General features: G+C 54.9%; 8 protein-coding genes across 8 annotated transcripts, besides 13 other annotated features; all 8 read right to left on the minus strand.

Annotated features, from left to right (window-relative positions):
- Positions 1 to 202: 202 nt before the first annotated feature.
- On the minus strand, positions 203 to 2929 carry TraAM80_06454 (lanosterol synthase; the record flags this gene model as incomplete). Its single annotated transcript, XM_029383297.1, has 1 exon — positions 203 to 2929. The coding sequence occupies one exon, from the start codon at positions 2927 to 2929 to the stop codon at positions 203 to 205; it is 2727 nt and encodes a 908-aa protein (XP_029236844.1).
- Positions 2930 to 3046: 117 nt separating this feature from the next.
- Positions 3047 to 3076: a microsatellite.
- Positions 3077 to 3311: 235 nt separating this feature from the next.
- Positions 3312 to 3386: a microsatellite.
- Positions 3387 to 3596: 210 nt separating this feature from the next.
- Positions 3597 to 8756, minus strand: TraAM80_06455 (putative protein kinase; the record flags this gene model as incomplete). Its single annotated transcript, XM_029383298.1, has 1 exon — positions 3597 to 8756. The coding sequence occupies one exon, from the start codon at positions 8754 to 8756 to the stop codon at positions 3597 to 3599; it is 5160 nt and encodes a 1719-aa protein (XP_029236845.1).
- A 162-nt stretch (positions 8757 to 8918) lies between these two features.
- Positions 8919 to 8975: a sequence feature (GA-rich).
- A 41-nt stretch (positions 8976 to 9016) lies between these two features.
- Positions 9017 to 9077: a microsatellite.
- A 103-nt stretch (positions 9078 to 9180) lies between these two features.
- Positions 9181 to 9198: a microsatellite.
- A 140-nt stretch (positions 9199 to 9338) lies between these two features.
- TraAM80_06456 (uncharacterized protein) lies at positions 9339 to 9722 on the minus strand (the record flags this gene model as incomplete). The annotated part of the gene is made up of 1 exon (XM_029383299.1): positions 9339 to 9722. The coding sequence occupies one exon, from the start codon at positions 9720 to 9722 to the stop codon at positions 9339 to 9341; it is 384 nt and encodes a 127-aa protein (XP_029236846.1).
- A 324-nt stretch (positions 9723 to 10046) lies between these two features.
- TraAM80_06457 (uncharacterized protein) lies at positions 10047 to 10622 on the minus strand (the record flags this gene model as incomplete). The annotated part of the gene is made up of 1 exon (XM_029383300.1): positions 10047 to 10622. One exon carries the CDS (start codon positions 10620 to 10622, stop codon positions 10047 to 10049), a length of 576 nt encoding a protein of 191 aa, XP_029236847.1.
- Positions 10623 to 11019: 397 nt separating this feature from the next.
- Positions 11020 to 11073: a sequence feature (GA-rich).
- Positions 11074 to 11523: 450 nt separating this feature from the next.
- TraAM80_06458 (Phosphoethanolamine/phosphocholine phosphatase) lies at positions 11524 to 14298 on the minus strand (the record flags this gene model as incomplete). Its single annotated transcript, XM_029383301.1, has 1 exon — positions 11524 to 14298. One exon carries the CDS (start codon positions 14296 to 14298, stop codon positions 11524 to 11526), a length of 2775 nt encoding a protein of 924 aa, XP_029236848.1.
- A 1209-nt stretch (positions 14299 to 15507) lies between these two features.
- Positions 15508 to 15535: a microsatellite.
- Positions 15536 to 15616: 81 nt separating this feature from the next.
- Positions 15617 to 15648: a microsatellite.
- Positions 15649 to 15707: 59 nt separating this feature from the next.
- On the minus strand, positions 15708 to 17966 carry TraAM80_06459 (uncharacterized protein; the record flags this gene model as incomplete). Its single annotated transcript, XM_029383302.1, has 1 exon — positions 15708 to 17966. One exon carries the CDS (start codon positions 17964 to 17966, stop codon positions 15708 to 15710), a length of 2259 nt encoding a protein of 752 aa, XP_029236849.1.
- A 470-nt stretch (positions 17967 to 18436) lies between these two features.
- Positions 18437 to 18460: a microsatellite.
- A 75-nt stretch (positions 18461 to 18535) lies between these two features.
- Positions 18536 to 18569: a sequence feature (A-rich).
- Positions 18570 to 19011: 442 nt separating this feature from the next.
- Positions 19012 to 19052: a microsatellite.
- Positions 19053 to 19105: 53 nt separating this feature from the next.
- On the minus strand, positions 19106 to 22627 carry TraAM80_06460 (uncharacterized protein; the record flags this gene model as incomplete). The annotated part of the gene is made up of 1 exon (XM_029383303.1): positions 19106 to 22627. The coding sequence occupies one exon, from the start codon at positions 22625 to 22627 to the stop codon at positions 19106 to 19108; it is 3522 nt and encodes a 1173-aa protein (XP_029236850.1).
- A 105-nt stretch (positions 22628 to 22732) lies between these two features.
- Positions 22733 to 22753: a microsatellite.
- A 418-nt stretch (positions 22754 to 23171) lies between these two features.
- Positions 23172 to 23207: a sequence feature (A-rich).
- Positions 23208 to 23531: 324 nt separating this feature from the next.
- On the minus strand, positions 23532 to 23972 carry TraAM80_06461 (60S ribosomal protein L23a; the record flags this gene model as incomplete). The annotated part of the gene is made up of 1 exon (XM_029383304.1): positions 23532 to 23972. A coding segment is annotated over one exon (441 nt), but the record flags the coding sequence as incomplete, so codon positions are not given.

Below are 23972 nucleotides of genomic sequence, written 5' to 3' on the forward strand. Positions count from 1 at the left end.
TAACTTTGTGTAAGTTTCCGTGAGACTGAAACACCCTCGCCTCTCTACCCCTCCCCCCTTATCTCCTTCTTCTTTCCACAAGAACCCCACTGACACCCGTTTCGTATACACACGTCAATCTGACCCTGTGTTGATTACTATTGCCGCCGCTGCGCCTGTTTGCTACGTGTTTGTCCCGCCACTGGCGGCCGCCCTCACTTCTTCAGTTATTCCCCGCAAGCCCAAATGCACCCGGAAGACTGATACTGTGGTACCGTGGGACGGTGTAGGTTTTCTTCCAGGCGTTGTACGCCCCCAGCGCCCATACCGGCATCGTATTCTTGTACCCCGGGTAGTTAATCGGGTTGTTGCCGTTGAACACGCCACTGATGCGCTCCTGGGCCCAGTCCCCTGTGACAAGCTGCCTCGACATGATAAGGTGAATGCCCCGCTCCACAGCGACACGGATTTGCTCCCGCCGCTTTGGCGGCACACGAGCTGCCTCCCCGGCGGCTGACATGATTGCCATCACCGCCCAGGCAGTGTTCACAACCTGGCTGCCACTCGGGCTATCAACCCAGAGTGAACGCATGCAGGCGGTAACGTCTTCGCCCCAACCTCCGTCGGCATTCTGATGGGAAAGCAAGAAGTCAATGAGACGCACGCAGGATGGGTGATTAGCCATGTCAGCAATCTCACGGGAGATGCAAAGTGCGCTGGCCACAAGCCACGCCGCGTAGGTGAAGCAAACCCCCCAGCTCCCGTAAAAACTACCGTCGGGTCGTTGCAAAGACAAGACGAATTGTATACCCTCGCGGATGGCAGTGTTGACGTCCGTCCGTCGGTACCCCGGGTAATGTTGACGAAAGAGAGCCAAGGTGTGGATACAGCTGCTGCTGCACTCAGCGTAGCCGTAGTCCGTCATCACATCCTTAAACACATCGGCCGCATTGAAAAGCTCTGCATAGGCCGGTGCACGCATGGGTTCGTAGGAAGCCCAACCAGCCTTCTTGTTTCGTAGTGAAAGAATCTCATCCACAGCGTCACGCATGCGGGAGACAGAAAATGGTCTATGACGCAACAACAGAATCACACGTAGACCCTCCGCAGTGCAGTCTGACACTTGCCACGACTGTGTCGCGGTACTGAAATTCCATGCACCCTTTGTACGATGGCGGTAGAAGGAGGCCGCTGCCTTGGGGTCCCTCCGCACCTGCGCAATATCCACATAGTGATGGGCGAGGTCCATCTCCTGTGGGTACAAAAGTTCCATGCTACCAGCGCATATGGCTTGTACAGCAAAAGAAGTATCCCACAGCTGGGATCCATTGTAACCGCTCATACGCATTCCTTCTGGTCCCATATATAAATAATCATCTACACGAGTGAGGTGATTCTGATAACGTCCACTACTCTCGCCCTCTCGAATCCATGTAATAAGCATATCCAATAATTTGTTTACAGGTCCAAGACATATAAAATTGGTGTCCTCATCCTCGTACGCAATATGGGACCAGGCCACCTCCAACGCATACCTGCGGAGAGCCTTACTGTGAAGCTTTTCATATAATTTAAACATTTTCGCGGTGAATTTGTATGTAGAGGAAAGTGGTGTGTAACAGTCCAACTTGCAGATGTTACTCTGGTGTTGTTCCCATGATATTTGATGATATGGTTCTGTGTACAATTCTTGGCGAAGACGTCTCAAGAGGGGATGAGGTTTAGGCGTCCATCGCGTACCGTACAGGTAAGAGAAGGGCACGGAAACGACGCGACTGTGGCACCATAGTCGTCCCTGAGACAACGGAACCCAATTTGGCAGGAGTGAAAGCTCCGGAGGAATGGGGTTAATGCCATCCCAGCTGTATAGACCCACAATACACAGCCATACCTTGCCCCAGGTTGGGATGGAAACCGCACCGCCATGACCACGTATCCACGCCCGCGCCCCTGCAGCATCGGCATCCTCGGCCGGCACACCCATCAGGCGCAAAGCAACGTAGTTAAGCACCGTCCCGAGCATCGTACTATGCCCCTCCGTATGCTGCCCAAAGCCTCCGTCCTTGTTAATGTAGTTACGCAGGTAGCGTATCAACTCCAACCGTGCTGCCTCCCCGCAACAACACGGCTTGTCATCCTTGTGATGATGGTCCTTGTGCGGGAGGAACATCTTATGAAGATCCCCACCCGCGATCAGGAACTTGACAAAAATGAGACCAGGGGTCAAAAACAGTGGTCCACTGTAATCGTTTGGCCAGTGTCCGGAGTACGGATCCTGCAACTGAAGGAGAAACTCCACCCCGTCCCTCACGGCGTCTTCCGACGACGCACGTCGACGCACCTCCACTGTTGTCTTGAGACCGAGTTGGTACTGTTCCACGAAACGGCGCCGTTTTTCCTTGATCGCCCGCATGTCTGGCTCCTGCGTCGGCGAGACGGCGTTTCCCGCAGCCCACTCGTAGTGTTCCCCCACCATGGGAACGTCCCTGGACGGGAAAAACGCCAACCCTGCGGCCTGCATCTTGCCGAGTGTATTGCCCTCCTCCTCGTTCAACAACTCGCCGTAGCACCACCGCTGTCGACCATCCTCGCAGCGCAGGTGCCAATTCTCAAGAGGAAACTCCCGTGACGCAGCGACCCGCACCGGACGCACGTGCGGCACGCTCTTGAACGACCACAGCTGCTGGTGCCGCAGGACGGCTCGCCTATTGCGCCGGTCTAGCAGCATAAGAAGCCAATGCAACAGCAGCAAAACTGGGGCAGAGAACAATAAAAAGAGGAACAGGCCCAACGTCTTTCCAACCATCCAGAGCAGTGACAGCACGTAATCCCAAACCGTTGATGGTGGCCTGGGCACGACGCTTTCAAACTGAAAAGGAAACGGCAATGCCATGGGCAAGGGTGTGTGACTTATGCTCAGCGTATTTTCGTCATTATCAAATGCCGTCATTACGCAGAGACCACAGAAGTCGCTCTCAGTCCTCTATCGTCCCTGATTGAGTGTGTATTGCTACAAAATGAATAAATGTATCTTCCTATATCGCTGTTCATTCATAAGAACCCACATTACATATTTTATCGTATATATATATATATAAACAAAAAGAGAGAGAGACAACAAAATATATATATTAACATCAACGTCTTGTGTTGGCATCAGCACCTGGGCGCACTCCTCCACCATCTTATTTGCCTCTCACTTTGTATGTGTGTGTGTATGTGTCATGAATACCTGCCCATGAAATGATCTACACAGCTGACACACTCGCATGTGCACATCGAGCATCATGCGTGCAACACTTTATGTCCCTATCCTCCCGCACTATCAACTGCGTTGTCGTTGTCGTTTATTTGTTTGTATTCTTGTTTTGTTGTTGCTGTTGCTTCCAACTTCGCTTTGTTTGTTTTTCCCCACCCCCTTCTCTATCAGTGTGCCTTCACACGTTCTGTCGTTGCTGTTGTTTTTGTTTGTGGGCTCCCCTCTTCTTTTTTTTCTTTTGTTGTTTTAATTGTCCGCCCTGCAGCAAATAAAAAACGCACATGTCCAGAGGTTGGCGCGGCTGAGCACGCACTTCCGTCGCCCTAACGACCCGCCTCGGCCACTGTGAGCAGTCACCTCACTCCCGACCCTTCGAGACGGTCACATCTGTCGCCTCCTGCGGGTCGCGATGCTGCGGCCTCCCCTCATGCTTGCTATTCAGCCGCACAGAAGCACCCACCACCGCCCCCTCACCAGAAGGAAGGGCCGCAGAGGTGGTGGTGGCTGGTGGAACACGGGACACATCCGCCGGTGATGAGAGTTGCGCCTGCTGCTCCTGGTACCGCTTCGCTGCCTCCAGAACCAACTGCAGCAGCTCCGCACACGTTGGACGGCTGTCTGCGTCAAACGTCAGACACCGCCTTGCAATGGATGTTAGTTCGGGAAGCTCAACGCACTCCGGCACCTCTGGAGGTTCGGTGGTGTACTTGAGTAGATTCATGAGCTGCTCCTCGCTCTCGAAGTCGTACTCACTCCAAGGAGCCTCAGTTGAAAGCATCTCGATTAAGGTGCAGCCAACAGACCAAATGTCACTCGCCTTTGTAGGTCCAGCGCCACCGCGGAGTAACTCTGGCGCCATCCACCGCAGCGTGCCCGCGAGCCGAAAGGTTGCGGTGTCACTGCCATCAACAATCTCCGCTTTGCCATCCCGATCCACCGACTGACTATGTTGCCTGTTGAGAAGCTTCGCTGTACCAAAGTCGGACAGCTTCACACGGCCCTTCTCCGTGACGAGTATGTTCGCTGCCTTTACGTCGGAGTGCACCAAGTTGTGTTGGTGCAGGTAGTGCAGGCCCTCCAGTGTTTGCCGCAGGTAGGAGCATATCACCCCCGGGCTGAGGGCCCCAAAGTTATCGAGCAAATGACGCAAAGATCCCCCAGGCACAAACTCAAGAAGAATATTAAAGTACTGCAGGTTCTGCGAGGACCCAAAGTACTGCACAATGTTTGGGTGTATGGCTTTGGAGAGAACTTTAATCTCCTCCTGCAGACTTATGTATTGTTTGAGCCCCTCCTTGTGATTTGGGTCTTCGGACGCGGTGGTGGGCAGCGGAACGCGCTTAACTGCGATGAGTTTTCCGTTGGTCATGTTCATGCCAAGGAACACCTCAGCGTTTCCCCCTTTACCAAGAAGCTCCTCACCGATTTTCCATTCAATCGTCTCACGATGCTGCACTGCAGCCCCGGCTCGGCTGCTGCGGCTTCTTGTCGCCGACGCGGGTCGTCGACTACTACTACCGCCGTTGCTTTTGCTCTGCGCCCCACCGCCCAGTTGACTGTTACATGCCGCGAAGAAACTTCCAGTTTCAGAGGAGGTGCGGTGACGCAGCGGCCGTGCCCCTTTCAATACGGCTGACGAGTTCATGCCAGAGGACTTCGCCGGCACATCCGCCCGCTCCGAGAGCGGTGTCCCTTGTTCATTTGTGAGTAGAAACTGAAATCCCAAGAAGAATCGTGAGGAGCTCAGTCTGAACGTAATGAGATCGTGATCACGCAAGTTTACACACTTCCCATTACCTACCTTCCTCACATTGACGAAGGTGCCATTGACACTTTGATCGTACAGGACGAAGATCCAATTTCCTGGTGCAGCGGAAGTCGGATGAGGCCCGGAGAAAGTCGACGTGTGCGTAGGATTCGTTAAGAGATTGGGATGACTCGAATCCCGCGGACTGGTGGGTTGCAACAACTGAAGCTCCGAGCCGAGTTGCCGAACAATCTTGAACTGGATGCCACTAACAAACCCATCCACGGTAGTGGCGTGGCATTGGCTACTGCGGCCAAAGAGGAAGCCCTCTCCAGGGGGCACACGGATAACGCAAGAGGGAATAGTTGCCTCGTCGCCACTCCTTAGCATTGCCCATATCGGGTACCCCTCATTGGTAGTATTCACGTTAGAGATCGGGGTGGTAGCAAAATCACTCAGGGCGGTCGACCCTGCTGCGGATGACAATGCAGGGAAGATCGCCAAGGGCTGAGGTGAAAGCAGCGAAGGCTTAGGTTGTTGCGGATAGGACGGTTGCTGGGGATACTGTTGGGGATTGTAGCCAAGCTGCTTTCCAAAGAGCACCGTTTCACTACAGGCCTCCTCAATATTTCCTCGTGTACTCGTTGGGTGCTCTCGTGGCAGCGGACTGATAAGTCGTGGCACCTGCACATCTCTCAATTTGCTGGAACTCCGCCCATCCAATGGTGTGAGTGCCGTGCATCCCCTACTGTCACTGTCGCGCTTTCCACGTTGTTTGCTGCTATAGTCACAATTGTCACTATTTGCGTCACTGCCGCCTCCACACGCACCGGAAAGATTGGGTTCCACACACGTCGCCTTTCGCGCATTGCTGAGGATAGGTGAAACATGTTGGCTAGTGCGCAGGGATGCTTGCAACGACGCTGGAGTCAGTGTAGACCCAATAGCAGCGCGTGTTGAGAGCTGCGGCAATTTCAGAGGCGCTTCATCCCTCGTGACTTTGGCGTCGGGGTCCTTCTCATCCTCATTGCAGATGTTTCGTTGTAGACCTTCAGATTCAGTATGCTGCAGTGCATGCGTAGTCAAGCTTCCTCTTCGAAGCGACACTCCGTTAGATGGCTGTCGGTTCGTGTCCTGGTTGGATCCATCTCCCTGCGGCGGCATCCCGCAGACATTCTTCTCTACCCCATTCTCCCCTGTTGATGAAGCGGGCAACATCTCACACACAACCTGGTGAGTTAAGTTCTCCAAAACGGTCTGGTGCTCAGGCAGACTTCCAGCAGAGGCATGCATACTGTCATGCCCCGGCTCCACGCAAGGCTCTAGCGTGGAGCTGCCAAAAGGCATGCTCACCTCACTGTGTATAGTGAACAGCAGCGGCACCTTTGCAGAGAGCCATGTAGAAGCGTCTTCCCGAGCACTCGCCAGCGAGGCAAAGCACCACCCTGTTTTCTCCTGGACCGGGCTGCCAAAATTGTTCAGTGGTTTTTCAGGTAAATGTAGATGCGGAAATGGAGTCTTGTTCCCATCCACATCACCCACACAAGGCCTGTGCCAGCAACTTCCTCTCGCATCAGGTGGGTAGCTTGCCGCCCTGCGGCTATCCGAGGCAGTATGTGTATTCCTCTGAGTTAAAGAGTGCAGTGGAGGCCACAGAAGACCTGCCACAGCGCCTTCCAAAGCCACCTCTTCTTCTTCCACAAACTTCCCAGCAAGTGGTTGAAGTGTCACAGACAAAGAGAGAGCTGGAGGGAACGGTAACTGAAGGATTGCTTGTAAAGATGGCTCCAACCGCGTCCCTCGCCGTCTTGTTTCTTTTTTTCCCCCCATGTTATCGTACTTTATATCGTGGTGACGACTCCCGAAGCCCGTGGAGTGTGGAGTGGGGATGGCCTGTGACTGCCACCCCAACATCTCATACGCCAGCCTCTCTGTTTGCCGCTCCGCCTCACGACTCCAGTACAGCACGCAGCCTGTGACTGGGTGCACCAAAAAACATGCCAATGGCGTCCAATCCAGCACGCAGTGAAGGCGAGGCTGGCAAAGAACAAGAAAGCCGCCGGTGGAGTCCTGTCGAGGGCACATCCACACATCTAGCGAGAGGCAAAAATACTCGCCGCCTCCAAAACTATGTTCTACGGTAAAAAACTCGTCGTCCTTACCGTCTGCATGGATTCGCGCAGAAACTTCCTGGTCCCCCACCAGTGGTGAGACTACGGTGGAGGAAGAGCGGCACGGACAGCGCCCTCGAAGCAAAATACGCCGCACCGTACCGTCACCCATGCGCGGCAAAGACTGGCCGCCCTGCACTGTTGAATACTCGCCTCCTTGAGATTCCACGACCGTCTCCGCCTCCACCCGCAACCCCGTTTGCAACGAGCGTCGATCCACACACCCAGGGCCTAGGCGACAATCTGCCCCGTCTCCGTCATCCCTTGCAGCAACGATGCTGTTGTGCGAGAAGGCGGTGACTTTTTGAACAACCTCCTCCAATGCCTCCCGGTTCTCCACCTCTAACCACCCCAAAACAGACATAAACGTTTGGCCAACAAGGCGCTCAACCGTCATCCCGACATGAGCCGCAAAACTCTCACTAGCGCCAAGAATGACCCCACCACTTGGACTAAGCAAAAGATATGGTGGTTGAATCCCACAAGTAGAAGCAATACTGCTGCCGTCATGCCGCGTTACAAGTGAGTCAAGTGGTTCTTTGACCAGTATGTCGTCTGCGGCAGAGTGATTCCTCCAGTGAAGTGACGGCAGCAATGCAGAGGTGGTAGAAAAAAAATGCTCAGGCCGCATGGAGGGAGACACCCTCAATCCCTGGCGGTGCGACACACTCGATGTGCCCTCCTGCCTCACCGCATACTGTGGGGAAGGCAAGGCCTCCATCGGGCTGTATTCATTATAAACCACATGACTACTCGCATGAGGCGCGGAGGAGAGCGCGTCACCACCCGTGTTGAGCATACCTGCGGTCAGTCGCTGCCGCAAACGTCGTCGACGATGTTGCACCGCAACGACAGGGATGCAACAAAGCGGAATCAGAAGCCACAGCAGCGACGTCGCCATGCTTCCAAAACCCAGGTGTCTAAAGTGCGTCATCAGCACCGCAAAGTGCACCAATCCAATGGCAAGGCCAGCGGCCAAGGGAATATTAAACGCAAAAAGAAACCAAGCATGAAGGAAACTCACCTTCCAGACATTGGACACAGGGTATCTGCGCTGCGCTGCAGAGATCCGCTCACTACTCACCACAATATTGTCTACACTATCCTCGTTTATCACCATCACGTGTGGGGAAACAATTACAAGAATACCCAAAATGCACAACTCAATCGCCGGGAGAGCTCTGTGCCAGCGCATGTAGCATGGGGACGCTGAGGAACAGTATCCAGCTGATCCGTGAGAAAGTAACTGCATACGTCGCGAGTGTTCCTCCCCTTGTTCATGTTGCCGGTCTTGGGCGTTGATGCCTCTATGGTTCTGTAAAGAGAGACCACCGTCATCTTGAAAAATAGCCTGGTTCACTGCATCCTCATTCTGCAGCTGCACCGTTGGTGAACTCTGCCGAGACAACCACCAATACAATATCGCAAAGCCCATCACAAGCAGAAAGGCGGCTATCATAAAAATGAGCTGCCGTTTATGCGTCGACCACGGCAGGAAGAGAAACGCCGCCATAAAGAAGCCTGTAATGGTAAAAAGACCCGATCCTGGCACAGCAGTCGCACCACTGAAGAGCGCGTGCGACAGCGGGGATGTCATCATCCTTCTACGCACCCCGCCCAAACAAGCCATCAAAGCCACACACAACGGCAAATCAAAATAAAAACGGGTTGGTATTCCGTCAATTACTCGCTTATTTGCCCGTTTTCACTCGCATCTCCCGAACTGAAGGTTCACGTAGGGAAGGGGTGTCCAGCGCCACGGAGAAGCAGAAAAAAAGAGGAAGAGGAGGAGAAGAAGTAAAAAAAAAGAAAAAAGAAGTAAAGTGCAATGGTAACGCGGAGACAGGCGAAGGAGGCGCCCACGCAAACAAACACAAACATACACACACATTCCCCGCCCCACACCCCACCCACCCGCACAACTCAATCCCCTGCATCAAGAAGAGACCGCCTTGGCTGCTTCCAGTGCATCGTAAAACTGACGATAGTGCCACAAATAATTGCGACAAATTTCAATATTTCGCTTATTATTATTATTATTAATTTGTGTGTGTGTTTTTTAAAATTATGCCGTGCCCGCAGTTATTCCTCTTCCACCCGCCGCATATCCCGTAAAAACCGCTCCGCATTCTCGAGCCTCCACTGGTGCTCCTGCTGCATGGCGTGCAAGCGCACAGTCGTCTCATCTGCCGCCGTGCCGCGCCCCCTCATTCACACAAATAGTTTTCCTCAAAAGTTCGATGCGATCCATACATTTGTTGAGGTAACGAACGAGGCGGCCAAAGGGGTGATCACGGAGCTGCTTCGCCGCCTCGGCATGGGAGCGCTGGTACTCCATGAGCAGCAGGCGATTTTCCTCCTCCTCCTCATCCCCGGCGTTGTCGCCCCCCCGAAGACGCTCCTCCAGACTGACGCCGTGGGTGGGCAGCACGCCCGTTTTGAGGTCCTTCGTTTGCCTTTCTCGTAGCACACTTCTCACACGCTGCACCACCTCGGCGTTCTGAGGTGCCTCACGCAGGAGGACGGCATCACGCGATTGGTGCAGAAAGTGTATCTTGGCAAGCATGGGCTACACGTACTCACGACCCACTTCCTCGTCGGTTTTCTCCTTCAGCTCCGCGTACTGAATGGGAGCGTTGAACACCACGTCGTCGGCATCGTTGCCCACATCGTATACAGTCAAGAGCACCTCCTTATCGGGTGCATCGGAGACGTCAATGCGCCTCCATGAGCGACGACAACTCTTCTCTACGGCAGCTTGGCGACGCTTCCGTAGCATCTCCAGGCTCATCTGCTGCAGTTCACCCGTGACAAACTGTAAAACCTCCTGGGGACTCTCTGGGCCCCCGATGCAGCTGCAGCGGCGCTCGGCGCCTAACAACCCAAGTTGCTAATGCGCAGGCGAGCACGGCGTGGCACTCCGGCAGCTAAGTAACATCTGCAAAAGGTACATAGGAGCTTTCATCGCCTGGTACAACAAGAGAGGCGGAATCTCACGCAACAGTAACCGCTCCATGGTGTTTTCTGCCTGTTCACCCTGGCGCAGTTTCAGCAGAACGGTGGGGTGTACAGTGTAGGTGCCGCGCGAGTGCCCTTTAGGTGTCAAGAGACTCTTAAGAAGCCCGGCCACGTGGGAATGCACCAGGTCACGCATGGCCGTCGTCTCGCCCATGTCCTCGTCATCCCTCGCCGCCGTCACCTCCAAGAACGACAACCCGTACAGTTCCCTCCCAGACTGGCCCGCAAGCGGCACTGGCGCCAGGTTATGTGCACCGCCTCGTCCACGTTCACCCCAAAAAAAAAAAAAAAACGTAGCTTCTTCACCCACAAAGGACGCGTCCACCACGAGTACCCGAAACCCGTGTTCCGCAAACAACGCTGCAACGCCATCGAGATCGGAGGCGTTTCCTCCTCTCTGGCGTGCGGTGGCCACTGACTCGAGCATGAGACGAACGTCCTCCGCCATCCCTGCCAGCAGCGGGAGCAGTTGCGCATAGTTGTACTGTAGGAACAGCTGCGGCGCGTACACGAGCACAAGGGCGCTTTCGTTGCCCTCATTAGATATCTGGTCACAGATAGCAGACGCCTCTGAAAGCGGAACGATGTCAAACAACGGCGCCCTTTCCTCCCCCCACCCATCGAGCCGCGGCTTCCGCAGAAGCTCCCACAGTGTGGAGAGCCGGTTGCCACCATGCTCCACCTCGTGCGTGGCTTGCACCGGGGCGGCGTGCAACTCCTGAGACGTACACGATATGGTTTGAAAAGAGGCGCAAAAGCGGGACTCTGCAGATAATAATCACACAGAGAAGCGCGACCCCACGCCGCATGGCACCAACAGAGAATGTATATGTACGTAAGCCTGTAATAAAGTAAAAAATAAACAGAATAACTAAACAACCAAAGAAAGAAAGGAAGAAGCCTTGTCAAGGCGATGGCAGTAACCTTAGGCAGTACAGTGCATAGCGGCCCCTTTTGTTTGGCCTTCTTTTGTGAGAGCCTCGCCTCGCAGGTGTCGTTTCCTTTTTGGTGTGCTACGTGTAATGAAACCCGAGAGTAGTGGCAGACAATCAGCGGAGAGAAGTTGAGAAGTCGAGAGGGCGGGGTGGGCAGGACGCGTCAAGACAAAAACCTCTGACATAACTCCCTATAGTATCTGAAGTGCAGGAAAACAGCCAATAGACGTCAAAGTATGTGTGGATCAAAGACAAAAAAAAAAAAAACATAGCCTTCCCCTGTACATCCGCGCCCCAGGCAGAGATGCAAATAAACACATACACACACAGAGAGAGACAAAGAAATTACTATATAGGCACCACCATGATTCGTTTTCATTTTGTCCTTTACTACCCTCTCTCCCATCGTTATCCTCATCGATTGCCAGAGGCAAGAAGGATAACGCCGTATTTCCCTGACGTCCTCCAGGTGGGATCTACACGGTCCAGTGCCTCCTGCTGCGCCACCTTCACACCGATGCTCAGTTCGCTCTTTAAGGTGCGTATGGCACACACCGGCACGGCATGTACCGGCCAGTAGGATGACACAATGCGCTGGAAGCTGATGATTTCATCCGCCGCAACTTCGCCCGCCTGAGTGGGGCGATGCTGACCGTTGCGGGCGTGCGGTGTGTCAGCAAACAGAAGCTCCGGCATCGCGGAGGCGTCCAGCTCGGCAGGGGCGAGCGTTGAGACAAAAGCGCGACGGTCCCAGTGACGGTCACCGAGGAGGCGGCGAAAGTTGAGGTCGCCTTTGAAAATAACAAGCGCCGAGTAGGCCGTGTAGCGCTTGCACGCGTCGTACGAAAACGATGCTGACTGCTGCACCTGCTGTTGTTCCCGCAGCTCCGCCTCCGACAAGACCCGCTGCGTGTAGAAGAAGGTGTTGCACACCTTCGGCGGCAATTCACGGTACTCGGACGGCTGCGTCCACACAGCGTCGGCGTCGATGCTTAGCCTGCCATTGTCGAGGGACTCACGAACAAGTCGCACAAAGGGCATCAGCACCGTCGCCATCGCAGGCTCGCGCCGCGCGCACTCCTCCAACTCCTCAATGAGGAACGCAATGTCCGGCGGAGTCACATCCGAAACGTAGTAGGGCATGTTCTTGACGTGCAGGGTCACACGCAGCGAGGGGTGGTGATGCAGCACCCAGAGGGTGAGGATGAGGTCCGCCACGCACTCGACCCCCACGTTATCCATCACAATATCAATTGTGCGGGGACGTGCCGCACCCTCCCTCGGCTCCGTGTGCACAATGCGGCGTATCAGCTGTGCCACCTCCTCCACCTGGTTGCCAAGGATGCAATCATCCTGCCCCGCCACTGACTTCGCCTCTGCCAGACGCAAACCCTCCGTCGCGCTTGCCGCTGACCCTTCAAACCCTCTTTCCCTCGCACACTCCTCACCCTTCCCGTCCTTATTTCCAGACCCTGCCACATTCACGGCGTGGCTCTCTCGCAGCTCTCCCAGTGTAAAGGTAGAGAGATCCACGCTGTTGCCCCACAACATCCAGCGCAGCAGGACAGGAACAAAGGAGTCATCCGACTCCCATGGTGTACATGCAAGCATAGGGCATATTTTGGGTTTCAAAAAATTGTGTAGCACCTCACGCTTTTCATGTATAAAAAAGTCGAAATAGGGTAGAAAGTATCCATGCCGCGGTACGACAGCATCACCAGCGGCGATGTCACAATACCTGCGTTTACCCTCCTGCACCACAATAGTGTTTGACCCAAAAGTAGACCCGTCTTTGGCGAGAAAAGATGCGTCAAATGACAGCTCCGGTGTAGCGCTATTTGCTGTCAGCACCCCGTGCGTCGCAATGGGGCAGTCGTGGGTGCCAATGGGATTACATACCACATACGGCGTGATGATGTTTGGGGTCCACTCGTCCGCGGTGGGCTTCGTATTGTTGCAGCCACCACCCTCCGCCAGCAGCAAGTACTGTGCAAGAAGGTTGTAAAGGTAAATCTCGCCCAGGAGCCACGGTATCTGCCCCCAGCGAGGGGCAACAACCGCACCATTCCCCGCCTTCTCCTCCTCCTGCCGCTGCTGAGGCAATGCGTGCGAGTCCTGGTCAAACTCTGCTACAGCGGCATAACCCTGTAGCCAAGGCAGTACCACTTGTTGACCAGGAAGCGGTGCCACCGCCGTGTTATTTCGCACCGCCTCAGCGAGAGCATAAATCCGCCGCGTTGCCTCCGCTGTTATGTATGCCTTATTCTCCTTCAGCGTCCGCTCGAGGATCTGCGGAAGGCGCTGCTGCAGCGTCACCGCGCGGAACTCCTGTGAACCCACGTCACGAAAGCGGACCATCACCGGCAACCGCTCAGCAGGATCCATGGCGCGTTTCAAGCTCTGCAGTAACTCGTTGGCGCTCGACCACAAGTCAATCCTGCAGCAACCCCCCACTACACTATGCTTGTCTGAGAGAAAATAATGGGCCTTAAAGCCACGACGCCCCATAAAATAATCGCGCGGCCGCAACATGTGAAGCACCGGGCAAACATCATTCGCGCCGTCGCCAACAAAAATGACGGTGGGATCAATTAGACGACTGGCGTGCAACAGACGAGCAATGATGCGGCTCTTGCACATGTTGGGGCGGTGATTGCGGTTGCAGCTGAGGCAATTGTGACCCGCCGACTCGTACCTGCCGACACAACAGCGGCGCGACTCCCCACCGTCGTGGACGTCGTGAAGCGAATTGCTGTGAATCTGCGCAATGGCGTGCTGGGCAAAGGGGATATGGTGCTGAATGCTCTTCTCAATAAACAGCATATTGGCATCGCTCGCAATGGCAATCTCAACTCGCAGGGAATTAGCAACACCCTCACCTGGCGCGCCACGGTGCTGCTGCTGCTGCTGCTGAAGAAGAAAACGAAAGACGTCGGGCATTCCCGCGTCCATCACGACGCTCTTTGCCACAGCATCCTCAATCTGCTCCCGTGAAAAAGGTGCCAAAACGGCATCCATAAGGCTTGTCGACTGCATGGGCGTCTTTGCCGCCAGCAGGGAGCGTTGAAAATTGCCGCGCCCCAAACACTGCGGCACCACCTCATCGGAGTTGCAGTCAACAATCGTGTGGTCGAAGTCAAAGACCACGAGGAAAGACTGGCGGCCGGCGCGAGCCTCAGCAGCTGCCATCTCTGCAGTGCAAAAAAAGCAAAAAAAGCTATTGACCTCACAGTTAAATAATTCAACACACACACAAAAAAAAAAAAAACGATGGGTCTGATCCTCTCTCTTTCTCTCACTCCTTTTCCTTCGTGTATCTCTTCCAGCCTCGCAGCCCACACAACAGCACCGCGAGGAGGTGAGGCGGAAGTGGAAGAGAGGGAACAAGAGAAAAACAGGGAATATCACGTCACAGATGCCTCACCAGCCTTCGCCTTGAGCGCCACCATCACGCCCAGGGAGGGCCGCGGCCCTCAGCCACATGACCGGTCGTACATGAAGGGCAGAGACAGACACGCGCGAGACGACGCATCCCTCCAACCCGGCACCTCGCGCCGCAGCACACCGTTGGGCGACGTGGAACCCTCATCGCGTTCAGACTTCGCCCAACGACGCTGCTTTCGGCAAACGGAGGCAAAATGCACAAACACACGCACGTGCAAAAGACAAACCGAAGAAAGAGATTCAACACAAAGTCAAACGGCAAAGCAACAAAAAAAAAAAAACTTAAAAGCAAATTTTCTCGCAAGCAGAGAAGTACGGTCCCTTCGTGTCACTGCCACACTCAAACAAATGAAAAAAAAAAAACGTGGATGGAGGCTCACTGAAGGCGGCAGTCCTCGCAGTGCCGTCGCCATCACCGTGGCAGCATCCGGCATCCGTATGCCTTATGCCCGTATCTGATGTGTCACTGGTGACTGTATCGCAGCAAGACGGCCCCTGCTGCATCCGCAATGGTCCCTTGCGATTTCAGCGTTGCAGTAATGTAAAGCACTGCCGCTGAAGTAACGGCAGTCCTGGCGGAGCTCAGTGGCGCACACTATTGGCAACGATCAGCATACGCCGCCGTATACATGCTGCAAAGTCGCTCAAGCGCAGTTTGAGCTTTTGCGAGGGCCAGCGTACACCCTCTCAGCCATGTACCCACCACCACCTGTGCACAAATTCTCTGCCTTGGGGTCCTTTGCAGTGCAATTGGGCCCTGTGAGATGCGCTGTCGCTAATTTGCTCGCCATCGTTGTCATTTTTTTTTTCGAGGTTGGTGATGTCCGTTTGTGTGTATCTCACTTTCGCCTAATGAATTGTGGGAAAACCACGACGTTGGATAATAAGCAGAACGGCGGAAAAGTGCGCAAAGATAAAACAAAATGCAAAACGCCAGCGCACGCATGAACCCCAATGTATGTATCTATATTATATATATATACGCGGGAAGATAAAACGAACGGCATTATGTGTGCAGGCGCACGTTTCATCCTGGCGAAGGCCACAACGAGGTGTAGACGCCCAGACACACACACAGACACACGCATGCACGCATGGAGACGGAAACACGTTCAACTTGGGGCCACAGTCAGGCCTATAAGCTCCTGTCCGTCTCATGCCGCAGTTGTCCCCCCATTCGTGATGAAGCTGCAGCGGAGTGGCGGCAACAACTGTGGGCCACGTGTGAGCCGGCATGCATGACACAAAAAAATCCCCTCGGCAGGTTCTCGCTGCAGAGGGCAGACGCATCCCTGGTGAAACTGCTGCAGGCACGCAGCGCACTCCAGCACCCCATCGACATCACGCAGGCGCGGAATGCACGGAACGGTATCCAGTAACTCCTTTACCTCCTGTGACATCGTCGCGGCTGCATCGGGGTGATGCGTACTCGTCGCTTTGTCCGCCTCGGTGGAGGCAGCGCTCAGCAGCTGCCGGAGTGCAGTCTCGCCTTCTGGCTTTCCAAGCAACGCCGCACGGCACGCGGGAAGCGGGTACTCGCCCTCAACATCCATAAGCAACTCCAGCAGGGTGTTTGAAGAGGGGGAACGCGCTAAATAAGATGCGCGACTGCCCCTTTTCGTGTTAGCCGCCGCGCTTACTGTCGTCGAGGTACAAGAGAGCGTAGATGAGTCACAGCCTGACTGCTCACGTACCTTCTGTTCCAGCCGTTGTGAAAGGCACCGCAGGAGTTCATCGCAGAGGGAACCGTTTGCCGTGGAGGTGGGGAGGGCCATACTCATCATTTCTTCCCAGGAACGAATGGGCTGATTGTCATCTCGCGTTTCCACTTCATGCGCCAACGCAGATAGTCGCAAGACGGGATTTTCCCGCACTAGAGTATCACAGACACTGCAGCAAAGCTCACGTCGCGACGCCCCCACGATGGTAATGCAGTAGGCGCCCACCTCAGGCTGTGTGTGGGCGTCACCCATTTCAGTTCCAACCACATGTAGCCACAGGCCCGCCACCAGCAGCCGCCTCCACAGCTGCTGCACAGTAACCATTTGCAGGGGCAGCGGCATCAACGACGTTGGATGCGCCCGAAGTGGGTGTAGAAAATGCGTGGGGAAGGCCAGTAATCCGCCATTTCCCACCATGGCGCCTTGGCAGGCACGCAAGTAGGCAGCCTCGAGTTGAGATTCGGGCAGCGGATGATGCTGTGCAACACCAAACACGCTGGCATTGGCCTCTCTCATGGTCGCCAATGGGGAGTACAGCAAGGGGTTTCGCAGGCAGCGCTGCAGGCGCTCAAAAAACAACGTGGAACAGGCCGCCTCGACCTTATCGGCGACTGCAATCAAACTCATGGAAGAAGTAAATGACCGAAGCGACGTCACAGAAAATGCATCTCCAAATGTCACAGACGATGATAATGCTGGAGGGAACAGAAGCGAATACTCGCCCACATCGCCCTCCTCTTCCTCCTCAGGGAGTGAGCCGCCACCGGCATAACAAATGTTATCGTGACTGCTGACGCTGATACCATCGCCATCCAGCACACCATGTCTACTGTTCCTTGAACCACACAAAGTCACCATTCTTGTGGGAGCAGACCCTTCCCTGTTATCTAGCAGTTTCACACCAAGCTCCTTCTGGTAGGCAGCAACAACGGCATAGAATTTTTTTGAGTTCGTTACGTTCAGCTGGAAGTAGTCGAACGCCAACTGAGTTGCGAGTTCTGGTTCTAAATTCCCCGCCGGGGTGTGTTCCCCCTCACGTGGGTGTTTCCTCGTGCCGCCACGCATCAGCGATGCACACGTCGAAGTGGCGCTGCCGCCCTTTGCCGGTGGGCAGGCGTCCTCTGCGCTCGATGCAGGGAGAAGGTGAAGACCGCGAGTGATGAACTGTTCCACCTCCCTCAGGCGCACTGTCACAAGAACAGGGGCCCCAAATCGCAGCTCCGGGGCTCGTGGACGCAGCGCCCGGCTCCAGTTAGTCAGCACGGCCCAGAGCGATGGCTGGCAGGAGGAAGTGGCCGCCAACACGCAGTACGCCGCGTCTTCAGTTTGGTGCGACGCGAGTTTCTCATGCTTTGCGCGACAAAGGCGGTATATCAGCATTGCACGCTGCCGCAGCTCCTCCGCAGCGGCTCCAATCAGACGCTGCTGATCCTCTCGTCGCACTGTCCGTTTTTCTCCACTGTAGAGAAGCTGCTGAACGACGGCTGCACACCGGCCCCGCACGATATCGTCCTCCATCTTCCCCGTCTTCTGCCTTCCGCACCACTTGTTGTAGTGCTGCTGCTGCGGTCGCCTTGAAGCCGAGAATATGTCGAGAGAAGAGTGGCGACAAAAGAACCACACAAAAAGAAAAAAAAACGGCCAGTTGTGGCGGTAATTTTGTGGCAGGTGCGACACTGACATAAAACTCATCGCGCTCCCATTTATGCACCTCACCGCCCCCGTTGCCCTTCCCTGCTGGCCACTCGCACGGCGGCTTTCAGCACACAAATCAAAGAGCGCATGACAAAAAGCGAGTAGGCGCCATAAATACAAAATAAGAGAAAAAAAAGTAGTCTAGAAGGGTGCAGGAGCAGCAAACTACGGCGTAAATGGCGGTGGGCAGCGTGCACATCGGGTCATAAATAAAATTTATGAAAAACGAATTGAGGAAATGGAAAAGAAATAAACAACAACAATTCAAATCACATCTCGGAGGGATGAAAAAAAAAAAAAAACACGGCGCTCTCAGCTACGGAAGCAATTGCCGGCCCCTTTCTCTCTGGCTTGGCCCCTTTGTGCGTGCTTGTGTTTGTCGCCGCTCCTCTCCCCTGTGGATTTTTTTTTCTTGGCGGCGTCTCATTCAATGGAAGGGCAGGAGTGGGAGGATGCACGTGCAGCCAAACAAGAAGAAGAAGAAAAAAAAGGCATCCAACATCGTGCAAAGAGATGGGGCGAGGGACAATACAGACATGCATCACCACCCTCCGCATCAAAGCAGCAAAACAAAAACAAAACAAAAATAAAAATAAAAAAGATCCACTTGCGGTTTGCTTGCCGCTGTGCAGAAATAATGAGAGGCACAAACACAAAAATACAGCCGCGCGTGATGCAGGCAAACGAGGTGTAGAAGCGATCTTGGTGGGGGGGGGGAGGGGGGAAGAAGCAAAATAATTCTCATCTTGTTCCCTCCTCCTCTCCATCTTCCTCTTTTCTTGTTTTGTTTCTAAACTCTTCAAATTGGTTCAAGACCGTTTGCTGCCCGCACTTCATCCATCACTCTCACTCACTCCCTGGACACGTGCGCCTCTTCTCTCGTGTTTGCATTGCAGTTTATCTACATCATCAATGCAGCAGATACAGCGGGGCAGCAATGAGAGACAAAGTGAAGACCGTCAACCTCCTCCTCCCCGTTTTCCCTCTACTTTGTTTTTTTTTTCTATGCATGCGTGCCTGATTTTTTGGCCTTCATTTGTAGCTTTTCCTTTTTTTTCTTTTCTCTCCTCTTTTTGATTGTTTGGTTGTGGCAGTCGCTGGAGGAATCCCCCTGCCACCGAGCCCCGATAGCAACCTCAACACATGCTTTTGCTGTCGTTACCGGTGGCGTGCGCGGCAGGTTGGCCAATTATGTCACCCCATGCAGAAGCGTCCGCGTTTCTCCCACGATCTGCTTGCAACGTGGACGCCCCCCAGTCGCAAGCAGCATTCGGCTCCTTGGGGCTTCTGGTAAATGATTTGCCCCTGGGGGGACTCCGTGCACTCTTGACCTGCTCTGATTGCTGGAAGTCATAGCGCAGCTGCTCAAGGGCCTCGAGCTTGTGATCCACCCAGCCATCGTTGGCAAGGCGCTGACGGGAAACACGAGGCGTCGCGTTTTCCTCCTGCCCCTGACGCTGACGGGACTGAGGACGCCCGGGTGTGCTCCTCTGAGGGGTGCCAGACTGCCTCATCGCCACAGGGTTGGAGTCATTGAGTAACTTCGAGATGAGCAAATCTTCATTTGAACGAAGGCGCTGCGTGCCATCAAGCGAGCCAGCATTCGGGGTTTTCGTTTTTGCACCTATAGACCCGCTGACGCCGTAGCCACGGTGTCGCGTAAGCGGCGCACCGCGAGGAGTGTTCAAGCAAGAGTCCCCGCTATCGTCGCGCATTCGTATCACCTGAACACTGGTGTCGCACTTTCGTAGAGGGCTGCGCGCACTCAAGGCCAGTGTTTTGCTCCGCTTCATTGTCGATGATGGTGGTGTTGCGAATAAATCCGTCGCCCCCTTTGGGGGCGACACGTACAACGAGGGCTTGTAACGTGGTGTCTTGTCCTTCGGTGTGGCTCCTGACAAGTGCCCAGACACCGGGCTGAGTCCCAAATCAGAGGCAGAGCCCAGTTTTAGGTGCTTCGCGTAACGTGAAGAAGAGTTTTCTTCCATGTGCCTCGGGGTAGCTCCCGGTGTTGTGCTGCTCGCCGAATGCGATATCGACAGTCTATTCCACACATTGACTGCCGTGGCACCACGTGACTGTGGCGAAGCAGAGATGGACTTCGTTGGTGGAGGCGTTTTGTACCCCGTGGCGAGAAGCAACGAGGAGCTGTCGTCTGTCACATGTGCCAGCGGGGAGACGCCTGGTGAGAGCAGGATGGACGCCTGCCCGTGACCCCGCGTTGGTGTCATGCATCGCACGTGTGCCCCACTGGAAGCAGCTGCAGTGGGTAAGACTGCACGGCGCGCTGGCACTAGCTTTGCTGGTGCCTTTCCCTCCACTGTAGAAACTCCTCCCCCTTTCCCGGCTGTAGCTGCTGCTGCAACTGCCGTCGCAAAAGCGAAAGACGTCTGGGTTCGGGCAGTAAGGGGGCGGCCAACGTCCCCAGGCAAGACACTCCTCGGGTGATACGTGCGGGAAGATTTGGCGGTCGCCGCCGTAGCAGTCACACCCTCGCGGATCCACGTGTTCCCCGCTGCATTCCAGTTCAGGTGCAACAGAGACGACGAGCTTGCTGACACGGCCTCCGGTGATACCCTAAGTACACGTTGTCGTGGGGTCACGTCCTGTGTTCGTCTTTCACTACCCAACTCAGCCGCCATGGAGCGTGACGAAGGGGCGGTATTGGAAGCTGGAGCCGGAGCAGCCCCTGCCTTGTCTTCCCGTGAAGAGCGCAAAAGACCATAGAGGGGACCAGTTCGATCGGACGGTGTGGCCTCCGTCGCTGCCGCTGTCGCAGGACGTCGCGTAGACGTTGTATTCGGTTGCCGCACCCTTGCTGGCGGTATGGGTGCAGATGCCGATGCGGTGTTTGGAGGTGTTCGTGGTGTTGCGGTGGGCCGAGAACATGGTGTGCACAGTAACGACCGTCTGAGGTGATCAAAACTGTCCCGCCTCACTGGCAGTTCATCCAGGCGCTCAGCTGTCAGCTCGTATAGGTGAAGGAAGCGATCCAACTTCTTCTCCCGCTCGCTCAGTAGACGGTCCCGCTCCTTCAATTGCTCCAGAAAGGCCATGTTATCCTCAGTGAGCGGCGAAGCTGCCGAAGGCAGCTTCGATTCCTTGCTTTTGACAGCGCTGTTGTTATGAAGGAGGGCTGCGGCGAGTTGAGTGTCGCGCTCCTCAACAATGGCACGCAGCAGCCAGAGGTAGGTCCGCAGCTGTACGGCCTGCAGCTGCGAAAAGCGGTGGGCTGGGGCCTCCGCTTCCAACATTCTCCCACCTCCCCCCTCCACAGCCGCCATACGCTCGGCAACGAAGAGAAGTTCCGAGCAGCTGTTCACCCCGTTCGCCCCGCGCCGACGCTTCATCTCCTCCACGACAGCCACAAGAATACGACCAACAGCGGCGGTGTCGCGTCGCTGCGCCGCCGCCACGTCAGACGGTGTTTTTGCCTTCTCCATAAAGAGACACCGCGGTAGGGTGGCGAACATAAAGAAGGCGTGGTGTGCTGGAGTGGCATCAGTAATAAGCCAACTCCCTTGATTTCCTTTCACCCACTCCCTGAGGCGCTGGCCCATAGACTTGGGGTCCTGCTTCCCCTCATGCGAGAGTGTCTCCTGGGCAAAGCCATTGGTGTCGCCCTCTGGCAGCGCAAAGCAAAGAATGTCATCAGCGGAAAGTTCACCGCAAAAGTGAAACCCAGACGCGTGCGCCACGGCCAGCGCCGACACCAGCAACCCAAGCAGACGCCACAGTATATCGTCCCTCCAGCGCGAAAACGGATCCTCTCCTTCCCTCGTTACGGCCACTGATGCACCGTCACCATTGGTGGTCACTGAAAGCGGCAGACAGCCCTCTATGTACGCCGAGAGCGTAAGCCCAATCTTGGTGCGGTTGCGCACGCTTAGTGTGCTGTGGAGCGGAGAGACACACCCACAGACACCAGCCACGCTGGCGACGGAAGCGATGCGCTCCATCAAAGTCATCCTGGGTGTCTCCGAGGGGCATTCTTCACCGCCGCAACCACTACGGGAGTAACTCCCAACGGCATCTCCTTGCAACAAACGTAGCACTGGGCATCTGTAGAAAAAGCAATACGGTACAGTTTGTGAGGACTCCGAGGAGCGCAACCCATTCTGCCTTCCGCTTGCTGCAGGATCCTCATCTTCTGGCAACGAGGATGCTACGGCGACTAACGGGGGCAAAGCAAAGGCAGCCGCCAGGAACGCCGTGGGCTCCAAAGGGTAGACTAAATGAGAGAGCAAATCCACATCGGAAGCGTGGGAGGGCGCCAGTTTGGAGGTGGTGTTATTCTTATGCACTGGTTCCCTCAAAAGTACCCAATCAACCGCATGCTGTAGACGCCAACACAGGCGACAGTATGATTCGCACTCTGCGATGAGGCGTTTGTGAAAATCCACCGAGCCAGTGATGGAGACCACACGTATCACACTTAACTCATCCTCCCCACCAGCATCGTGGACCCAAGACTGGGATGCGGGCATCAACGCGGAAAGCGCACTCATAAACGCCTCGTGGCTGACGTCCGAGGCGATGGCATGAGGACCATCATGCGTCGTCAGGGATACGACTGGCCTTCGTAGGATGGAGGAAGAGACATCCGCCAAAAACGTTGATCCATTCGGAAATGCGTGCAGAATAGACACTTTGTCCATCACGAAAAACAAGCCACTAAAAATAAAAACACAAAATGACAGAAGTTCGCTGCCACACTAAATATATATATGTATCACTCTTTTCGGTTTGCTGTTAGCTTTCGATGTGTGTGTGTGTGTGTGTGTACTTTTCACCGTGGCCGTGTCTGAATTTTGCTTTTTGGCCCCCGCAGTCACCTCACACCACTCTTTCCTTCTATATGATTTCAAGCCGGCACGCGTCCCCCAGTCCCCTCTCCGTGCACTTGCGTCGGTCGTCTTCCCTGCCGCTCGCTCCCCCTCCTTCCACGGTGCAGGCACACCCACGCGGAGGATGTATGGCAGCGAAGAAGCAAGCGAACCCGAACCACAATGGACGCACTGAATCCAAAAGAACGAGAGCGAGGGGGGGGGGGATAAGCCTTACAGCAGAACGCTTTAGATTAGTAATGTATAAACCAACCCCCCGCCAGAGAGATTTCTGTCCCTCGTCCTTGTGCAGCACTACGTGACTCTGCCTTTTGTTGTTTAACAGCCGCCCCACAGCCCACACGACATGAACATTAAAAACAAAAAAGAAAAAAAAGAAAAACAGAAACAACAGGCAATACACCTGAAAAGCTCACGCACCGCTGCGAAGCCCCGCGTCCAGAGCACAAGCGGGCGCACACTGCAAAAGAGACACGTCACCGCCAACAACCGCCAAGACGCCCTTTTTTCTTGAGTTTTGAAAAATAAATTTTAAATGACACCAAAAGAATTTTTTTTAAAAAAAAACCTTTAAATTGGCTTCCTCTTCATCGCCGACCAGTGAAAGGCAACTCAAAGCGAGCGTGCAACAAAACACATTTACGAGGGTGCAAAACGTGCCCTGTCACCAACACCGCCCCACGCTGTCGTTCTACACGCATGCCCCCTCGTGCGCTTACAGCAGGCCCATCTTGTTGGCCGTCTCAAGAGCGTCGTACGAGGCGGAAAGGCGAATGTACGCCTTCTTGAGGCCGTCCGGGCGGATGAGGGTGTTCACCTTCACCGCCTTCACCTGGTAGAGCTTGCGCATGGCCTTCTTGATCTCCGTCTTGTTTGCGTGCGAGTCCACAATGAAGGTCAACGTGTTGTTCTCCTCAATCTTCTTCATGGCCTTGTCGGTGGTCAGCGGGTAGCGGATCACGCGGAATGCGTCCCACTTGTTCGGAATCGCGCTCAGGTTGTTGCTGGGCTTGACTGTCGCCGGCTTGCGGTACGTGTGCGGGCGACGGAACTGCGGCCGGGTGTACGCCTTGCGTTTGGTGACCTTCACCACCTTCCCCGCGGCGGCCGGCACGCTCTTCTTGACGGCCTTCTTGGGCACAGCATGCTTCTGGGC

Source organism: Trypanosoma rangeli, assembly GCF_003719475.1.
Source record: "Trypanosoma rangeli strain AM80 chromosome Unknown Tra_15.4_contig_00235, whole genome shotgun sequence".
In the NCBI taxonomy this organism is placed as follows: Eukaryota; Euglenozoa; class Kinetoplastea; order Trypanosomatida; family Trypanosomatidae; genus Trypanosoma; species Trypanosoma rangeli.